The 8,622-nt window shown below is 37.5% G+C and overlaps 2 protein-coding genes across 2 annotated transcripts; one reads left to right on the forward strand and one right to left on the reverse strand.

Moving 5' to 3' along the window:
• Positions 1-5,502, forward strand: LOC121804352 (ATP-dependent RNA helicase SUV3, mitochondrial-like). Its single transcript, XM_042203836.1, has 16 exons — positions 1-338; positions 707-830; positions 926-1,047; positions 1,116-1,306; positions 2,267-2,407; positions 2,623-2,745; positions 3,217-3,294; positions 3,696-3,864; positions 4,029-4,141; positions 4,232-4,312; positions 4,393-4,458; positions 4,592-4,656; positions 4,736-4,781; positions 4,869-4,985; positions 5,067-5,158; positions 5,224-5,502. Exons 1-16 carry the CDS (start codon positions 290-292, stop codon positions 5,315-5,317), a joined length of 1,671 nt encoding a protein of 556 aa, XP_042059770.1. The 5' UTR covers positions 1-289; the 3' UTR covers positions 5,318-5,502.
• A 76-nt stretch (positions 5,503-5,578) lies between these two features.
• Positions 5,579-8,622, reverse strand: LOC121804353 (serine/threonine-protein kinase STY13-like). The gene is made up of 6 exons (XM_042203837.1): positions 7,488-8,622; positions 6,760-6,878; positions 6,472-6,677; positions 6,225-6,399; positions 5,999-6,133; positions 5,579-5,921 (listed from the first exon to the last, which is right to left on the reverse strand). The coding sequence occupies exons 1-6, from the start codon at positions 7,801-7,803 to the stop codon at positions 5,715-5,717; spliced, it is 1,158 nt and encodes a 385-aa protein (XP_042059771.1). The 5' UTR covers positions 7,804-8,622; the 3' UTR covers positions 5,579-5,714.

Here is an 8,622-nt window from a genome sequence, read left to right on the forward strand (position 1 = left end):
ATCCTTGACGACCAAATTGCAAAATACTCTTTCTTCCCTCGAGCAGATTTCAAACAATACAAAGACGCAAATATATAAACGCCGAACATTTTCGGAGTCGGCGGGTTAACGCCGAAATTCTTCACCTCCACTGAAATCTCGCGCCACCAATTCTCCCAATGTTTCGTTATTTTATCGCTAATTTTTTAGCACTCCCAAATTGCAATTTCTCTGCAATGACAATTTCCATTTAATTTGGCACCGAGCCTTGTGAATTCTACACTCTCTAAGTTAAACGTATAATATTCAAATGAGCTCCTTGCTTCTCCGCCGGAGGATTTCTAGGTCATTGCTTCCCGGTAATTCACTTTTCTAGTTTTTTCTTGAGGTTTTGTTTTGGTTATTGCTTTCCGTGAAAATGGGAGCTCTTTATAGGGCAAGTATGAGAATGGGGATCGTTAAAAGAAGAACATATGATAAATATGTACGTTTTTTTATAGGAGTGGGTCAAATGGGACATATTCTGTTTATATTAGATTCACCAAGCTGAGGAATTTAAGGTTCGGGTTCTTGAATTTTATTTATTCCGTTTTCCATGTTGACATTTTTAGTGCATTTGGGATAGACTGCGGTAGAATGATGATTGGAAATTAATGCAAATGCATTAAATATTTTACTGCAATTCTTTTGTTATGTTATCTTCATTTTTTTCACTCTTGCTGATCAGATAATACTGATTTCTATTGCTCTACGTGGGAGCTGAAGTTTAGAACTTCATGTGGCATCTATGAATGCTTAAGGAAGCTCAGCAGCTCTACACCGCACGTTAAATTTGATTTTACAGACCTCACGTAAGAGAAACTTTTGTCAGTATGGAGTTTGGTATTTTGGCAATTCATTTTTATTGCATTCTTTTTGTAGTACTAATTCTGTATTCACAAATTAGGCGCCCTCATACATGGTATCCTGTTGCTCGGCGAAAAAAACGGAATGTAATATTGCATGTTGGTCCAACAAATAGTGGCAAAACATACCATGCTCTGAAGCGGTTGGAGTTGAGTCCTTCAGGTGCATAATATGTTTAGGTCTATCTATTGAGGTGGAATCTAGGCTTCGACTTAACAATCATGCCACAGGTATCTATTGTGGGCCGTTGAGACTTTTAGCATGGGAGGTTGCTCAGCGTCTGAACAAGGCCAATGTTCCTTGTGAGCTCATTACTGGGCAAGAGAGAGAGGAGATTGATGGAGCAAAACATAAAGCTGTTACTGTAGAAATGTCAGATGTCAATTCTGATTATAGCTGTGCGGTTGTAGATGAAATTCAGGTGTGCCTATGGTCTAAGTCGGACATTATTTTTAGTCTATTTACTTCAGATAGCAAGATCTTTGTGCATACCAGATAGTGTCACTAGCAGGATGTTTGTGTGTCTCTTGCAAAGCAACTGTATTTGCTGGACTGTAAGATTATTCGCTTGATGCTTATTTTACCCCTTCGAAGACCTAGATGATATTTTCTCCAATGTCCAATTATAAATCTTATTTGTAGGGAAGGACAATTTGGGTGGGAATATCTAGGGTTGGGAAAATATACCGAAATACCGCACTTACCGTACCGAAAATACCGAATTTTTGGTATACCGTACTTTTCGGTACGGTATCATACCGTACCGTACCAAAATGTTTTATTAAACATAATTGCGGTATACCGAAATGTCGGTAAGGTAACGATATCTAAATTTTGGTATACTGACTTTTCGGTATATCGGTATGCGGTATGGCAATTTCGGCACGGTATACCGTACCGTTCCAACCCTAGGAATATCACTTCTAAGCGAAATCCTAACGAGAAGCCGTCATGTGCTGATTATATTCTGCTTAATAGAACTTCTATTCATAAATAAGATGGAGGGTAGATCAAAATATTTAAGGATTGAAAGGCAGACTATTACATGCTTGAAAGATATTTTGTCTCTTTTTAGCTGGTATTATGACATTGGTTATCTTTTTTCATTCCAAGGTGCTGGACGGGACAAAACAACTTATGCTATTCTGAAATGGAAATTTCTGATTTGGTTTCTTTTCCTTTCTCTTCTTTGATACGGCGGTTGGGTGTGGCTTAGATTGCTTATGTTCTCCATGTTTGCATTTCACTTGTAGTTCTTCACAGTTTAGGCATCATTATCTAAATTCTTTCATCAGCTTGATTTTTTATATGGATTCTGTTCTGTAGTATTGAATACGTGTGCGCAACGTAATCTGTGTTTACTATCTTATCTTTCTCACAGATGTTGGGGTGCAAAACAAGTGGCTTTTCATTTACCAGGGCTTTACTAGGAATATGTGCTGATGAACTACACCTGTGTGGGGATCCAGCAGCTGTTCCTTTAATTAAAGAGATCCTTAAAGTGACCGATGATGTTGTCGAGGTATTGCATTTCGGCTTTCTAATCTGTAGAATGAATTTCTTTTTCATTTCAAGCAAGTCACATTTCTTTTAATTATAATCTCTCTCAATCTTAAACTGCACTGTTTTCAAACACATGTGCTTATGTCTATCGTGCGGCCAATTGCCAAATTACAGGAGAGGAATGTGATGTTCTTCTTAGTGAATCTGAACTGTACACTTTTCCTGTTGATTCAGGTTAAATATTATGATAGACTTTCACCTCTTGTCCCCTTGGATGTTCCGCTGGGATCTTTTTCCAAGATACGGACAGGTGACTGCATTGTCACATTCTCATGTTATGAGATATACAAAATGAAGGTATGGCAACTTCCAGTTTATTTTCTTTTAGGTAGGCTTATGTACTCAGTATCTGACCCTTTGTACCTCCCCACTGACACTCAGTTGCAAGTTTTTGAATGCCTTCTAAAGTCACCATGTAGGCAAGAACCATGTGCATGCAAGCCTAAAACTAATGGTTTGCATATAAAGAAACTGCCAAAATATGGCCCTGATCTTCACCATAACTTCTATGTAGTACTAATCAAATTTGCTACTTGTGAGTTGGATGCAAATCATTGTAGTATTGGTCGAAAGTGGAGAAGTCAATTATTTTTTGTATGTGTATAGGTCTTCTAATATAAATTTAAGGGTTTTCTAGATAATGTCAGGGATGTTTCATATAATTACAGTGTCATCTGAATCAAATCAAAATCATGTATATACAGATTTTAATGTGGTCACTAGTTTATAGGCTTTTGAGTTCCCCTCTTATCATTGTTATGTTGGCAGAGACTAATCGAAGATCAAAGACAGCATATGTGCTCCGTTGTTTATGGTTCATTGCCTCCAGCCACTCGAAGCAGACAGGTTCTTTATGGCTATCATTTGTCTTGCTTAGGAATTTGTTTATTTAGATAGTGTAGTAAATTGGATAGGTTTCTGTGTCTTCTTGAATTGTATCTAATTGTAATGCGGTTGAAATATATCCTTTTACTGAAGGCTTTTAATGTTTAAGGCATTTGGAGACATCTACCTTCTACGTGATTCAGTTTTTTGCTTTTGATTAAGTCAATTATATATATTATCTCTATGGATTTTATTATTTCGCTTTCATCTATTCGCACATATATATATACTATTATTTTTCATTCAGACTACATGCTATTGTTCTTACAGGATAATTTTATTTATCTTTCCATTTTCATTTTGATTTCTTTATCTGGTAGGGCAGAAATTGGCTGAACTAACCAAATTCCTTAAGATTGCAGGCAACAATGTTCAACGACGAAAACAATGGTTTTGATGTTCTTGTGGCAAGTGATGCCATTGGAATGGGTCTCAATCTTAACATATCCAGAATAATTTTTTCAACATTGAAAAAATTTGATGGTATAGAAATGCGGGACCTTACTGTTTCTGAGATTAAACAGATTGCAGGTAAGCTATTCTGTTTGCCAACTGTACTTGTGTAAGTTGTGTTTCACTAAAATTAATGCTGAGTGGCAAATCTTTCATGAAGTCTTTGTCTGAGAGTAGTTTTTGTTAAGAATATACTTATCATTTGTACGCAATATATATTTATGTCGTCAATTTTCTTGTAGGAAGAGCTGGAAGATACAAATCTAAATTTCCTGTTGGTGAAGTGACTTGTGTAAAGGCTGACGATCTACCTTTACTTCATTCATCACTAAGTTCCCCTTCTCCTACTCTGGAGGTAGTTAGGGTGTTTCCATTTTGGCTCTTACCAACTTAAGCTGGAATTTTTCCAATGACACAATTTCTGGTTGGACATTCTGTGATGCAGCAAGCTGGACTCTTCCCTAGCTTCGATCTTATAGTTATGTTTTCACGTTTACATCCAACTTATGGTCTAAGGCAGATATTGGTACGTCTCTCTCTCTCTTTGTACGTGTTTACTTCAGTATCCATTAATTAGTCTGATACCTATCTGCTCGTCTTTCTTAGGAGCATTTTGTTGAGCACGCCAAGTTGTCAGATAACTATTTTATCACTAATTGTGAGGAGATGTTGGTATGCTTGCTTGCTTCCTCCACTGCTCGCACACACAAGACGATATATCTACTTCATTTTCCCATCTATGCTTGTTCGTCTTTTCTAATATATCTATCGTTGTAGATGCTAATTTCTTGTTACCTATATACAGAAAGTAGCAGCCGTAATAGATGAGCTACCTCTTACTTTGAGTGATAAGTATCTATTTGTTATGAGGTGACATTTATATTCTGCTATTGAATCATCCCCTTCGTACACAATGGTCATGATAACTAGCCTGCATTTTTACTTCCAGTCCCGTTGACATGGAAGATGACATCTCGTCTCAGGGACTCACTCAGGTGAGATATGCTTCTAGTCTCTAGCCCGTCACCTTGTTAAATTAGTGGTGAGGTTTTTCTTATTCTACCTTATCCCTCTGATGTCAGTTTGCAACAAGTTATTGTACAAATCATATTGTGCGGCTCAAGGAAATATTTACCCCCGGAACGCTCAAAATACCCAAGTCACACAAGCAACTAAAGGAACTCGAATCAATTCATAAGGTCTGTAACACTAGCTAGTATCTTTGTCGACCCATGGTCCGTAGAAATGCCGTTGGGTTATTCTTCTGTTGGTAACTGTAGGTTCTAGATCTTTACGTTTGGCTGAGTTTTCATATGGACGAATGCTTTCCCGACCGGGAGCTAGCAGCATCGCAAAAGGCCATTTGCAGCATGTAAGTATACTTTTATTCTTGAAATATAATTTAGATTTGTTTTGCTTCTGATAAAATTCATCTAGGTTGATCGAGGAGTTCTTGGGAAGGAGTGGATGGGAGAAGAAGCCAATCCCTAGAAAATTACCTCGCCCCACTCGCTTGAAATCTTTGTATTGATCATTTCTTTGTAATCCCAAAACCTTATTTTTTTAGGGATAGCAATTTAATGAAAAACCTTGTTGACATAGCTTAGTTGATTTAGTTTGGTTGCATTTAAACATTGTACAGAAAATAAACTACACATTCTTTAAATTTTATGATGAAATGGGGTGAATAAAATTACCATTCCTACCTCCATTCCATTACTTTACTTGGTACAATATTTTTGCAAATCTGTCATTTCATTAGGAATTAAAAAGAAAAAAAAAGGGCCAACAATGAAGGCAAATTGATAGCATTGTGAAGGAAATCACAAATCCATAAATCTTCAAAAGTAGATAAAGAAAACTATCTTCACAAATGGGAATTCATCTAATTAATGGCTGAAAAAACAGAGGAGAAGCTAGACAATCTTTTATGGGCCTCTAGTCGGAGCAAAGCAGAAACACCTTGCTGATTGGTCTTCCGGTATCATGCCGCCGCCTTTGCTCGTGTCGATTGCCTCAAGCAGCCTCACAACCTCATCCATCTCCGGCCGTCTGTCCGGGTTTGCATCCCAACACCGTTTCATGATGCTTGCAAGAGAGCTAGGACAACAACGCGGGATCTCCGGTCGTAGATTCTACCAACACATATGACGAGAGTATTAGAATGATCGAACGCTCAAAACTTAATCACAGTAAGGTGAATAAAAGTTACCTGTCGAACAACAGCTGACATAATATCAGCAAAGCTATAATCATTGTAAGGCAGATCACAACAGTATATTTCCCACAAGCAAACACCGAAGCTGTATACGTCACATTTCCGGTTATAAGGCTTCCCATCGAGTACCTAAGTAGACCATAAATTTATCATTTATAAGCATATACGTCGCAAGAAAGGATACTGATTTCCATATTTTATGTCATTTCTAGAGAGTTACCTCAGGGGCCATATAGCCTAGAGTTCCAGTTTCACCAGTCATGTCGCTCGGATTATTAGCTTCAACACGAGCGACACCAAAATCAGCGATTTTTAGTGTTCTTTGAGCACCTATAAGCATGTTTTCTGCTTTGACATCACGATGTACAATCCTTTGCGCGTGCAGATAGCTCAACCTGCAAGGAGACGTATGATATAAGGTAAGAATCGAATAATAGAGACAAAATGCACATTTAAGAAAGATTTACCCTCGTGCAAGGTCCAGAGCAAGCTGGATCACAACTTTAAAGGGAAGCTTCTTTTTTCGATTCTTGAATAAGTAGCTCTTCAATGTGCCTCCGGAGAGAAATTCCACGACAACACAACATGCCCTTGGCGGAAGGTTTGTGTGACCCTCGGATGGATTCTTTGGAGGAACTTTCAATTGTGACACCCCCATTGACGCGCCAATGAACTACACCGAGAATTCATTTTTAGAAATAATTACAAAAACTTCAAACACGGAGAATAGACCGTGAAAAAGGTTAGATATTTACACTTGTAACATTGGGATGGTTGAGCTTGTGCCAAACAGAAACCTCCTGTTTGAATGATGCTCGAATCTCAGCAGCTTCTGCAGCTGTTTTCGTGCCATCCTCCCAATCCAACACCTTAACTGCAGAAGAAGAAAAACATCTAAACTCGATTTTTGCTATAAATAATGATCACACAAACATATAATGTGGCATATAAAGTTTTCACTGTGCAACTCAGTTACTTTAATCATCTAATCCACTGTGTTTTGGATTTAATTTTGCTGCAAATCTAAATCTATGCACTCGAATACAGGCAATGTCTAGAAACACATCAAGGGTTGTCGTTATAAGAAATACGCATATGATGTTTTGTAGCTACAGAGTGGTGAAACAGAGAAAGGGACGTCATGAGGCCTAAAATGAACACGTCTATCGAAGAAGATGAGCTTTTATTAAAGAAGCAACTCGCGCAAATACTACTATGACTTAGAGGGCACACAAGTTTAAGTAATAACCGCATTTTGGTTGAATAACGACTTCAACAGCCATCACTCGGTAGATACAGTATCAGCCAAAACATTTACTCTGATATTTAAAAGCTAAATAGAATAAGTCATTGTGTAAGCTTTCACTAGTATCGACCAGAAAAGAAAGCAACGAGCATCGCCTAAAAGATACAGCCGATAAAAACAGTTTCAGATAGTGCATAAAATGAAGACAGCCTTAAACAACAAGATTGGACAAAATACCTGCAACATCCCGACCATCATAAGTACTCCGGTAAACTATGCCATAGGTTCCCTGAGCCACAAGGTATCGAAGTTCTAACTTAGTAGGATCGATCTCCCACACCTCTCTCGGCTTCTGGCTGCTCTGAGTTTCCAAATTCCTAGACCAAACCTTGCTCAAGTGCTTCTCAAGCTGCAAATCTAAGCTCTTGAGATCAATCTTATCCGCCCGAAAAATCATATCTTTGCTGCTAATGCTTCCTACGCTCTTATCCGACAAGCTCTTACTACTACTATTTCCGAGACCCTTCAATTCCTCACTCGTATTCGGATCCATGTTGCTAAAACTCAGCCCTTAAACTCGAAAATATGCCAGCAGAAACCAAAACTTTTAACTAAAACAGGCAAACCAGCATACAAAATCAATATGTTGCACCAAAATGATCAGAGCTTCAACTCAACCTTTCTATCTCCAAATTTATAGCAACGAAAACTCTGATAACTTTCCTATTGCAAGAAGAACTCTACCACAAATAACTACGAATGAGCTAAACAAAGAAGTCTATTCCAATGTGGACTTCTAAGCCAATAAGATTCATATAAAAGAGAGGACAAAGTAATGCAAGAGAATTAAAAACTAATATTTGACTTTTCAAAAAATGAAAAGCCTTATTTATTCAAGCCAGCAATCAGAGCTGGGGAAAATGCCCAAATAGAAAAGATTATAAAGTACCCTAAGAAAATGACCTCAATATTTTTCTAATCTCAGAGACCGACTCCAACATAACCCAAAACAATCTTCTTAACAGAATCAAACCCAAAAAACAAAATAAAAAACAAATCTTTCTTCAAGTGAAAAAAATAAACAGTTTCACATATCCAAATCAAAATATACTAACAAGCATATGCTAACTACGAATACGTATATCGCACGATTTAAACTGCAAAACCGCAAAATTTGACCAGATTTCAAAAAAATCAAGAACTTGACATATTCCCAGAAAGAGAGAATATTAATTATGTGAAGAAGAATGACGGAGAATGAGGGTCCAGATATAAAGTGCTGTGAGAGAGAGAGAGAGAGAGAGTGTTGCCTAAAATTTAGGTTTTACTTTTACTTAGGTTTCTAGTGAGAGAGAATTTAGGATAGGACAGA

This window comes from Salvia splendens, chromosome 5 (assembly GCF_004379255.2).
Source record: "Salvia splendens isolate huo1 chromosome 5, SspV2, whole genome shotgun sequence".
In the NCBI taxonomy this organism is placed as follows: Eukaryota; Viridiplantae; Streptophyta; class Magnoliopsida; order Lamiales; family Lamiaceae; genus Salvia; species Salvia splendens.

Bases quoted from the DNA above. Each gene is read 5' to 3' on its own strand.
- LOC121804352 (XM_042203836.1), top strand. From the start codon at position 290: ATGAGCTCCTTGCTTCTCCGCCGGAGGATTTCTAGGTCATTGCTTCCC. The intron at 339-706 runs GTAATTCACTTT...CTTGCTGATCAG, and splicing joins TTCTAGGTCATTGCTTCCCG to ATAATACTGATTTCTATTGC. The intron at 4,782-4,868 runs GTGAGATATGCT...CTCTGATGTCAG, and splicing joins CGTCTCAGGGACTCACTCAG to TTTGCAACAAGTTATTGTAC.
- LOC121804353 (XM_042203837.1), bottom strand. From the start codon at position 7,803: ATGGATCCGAATACGAGTGAGGAATTGAAGGGTCTCGGAAATAGTAGT. The intron at 6,400-6,471 runs GTAAATCTTTCT...GTCTCCTTGCAG, and splicing joins GCTCTGGACCTTGCACGAGG to GTTGAGCTATCTGCACGCGC. The intron at 6,134-6,224 runs GTAACTCTCTAG...TGGTCTACTTAG, and splicing joins TAGGCTATATGGCCCCTGAG to GTACTCGATGGGAAGCCTTA.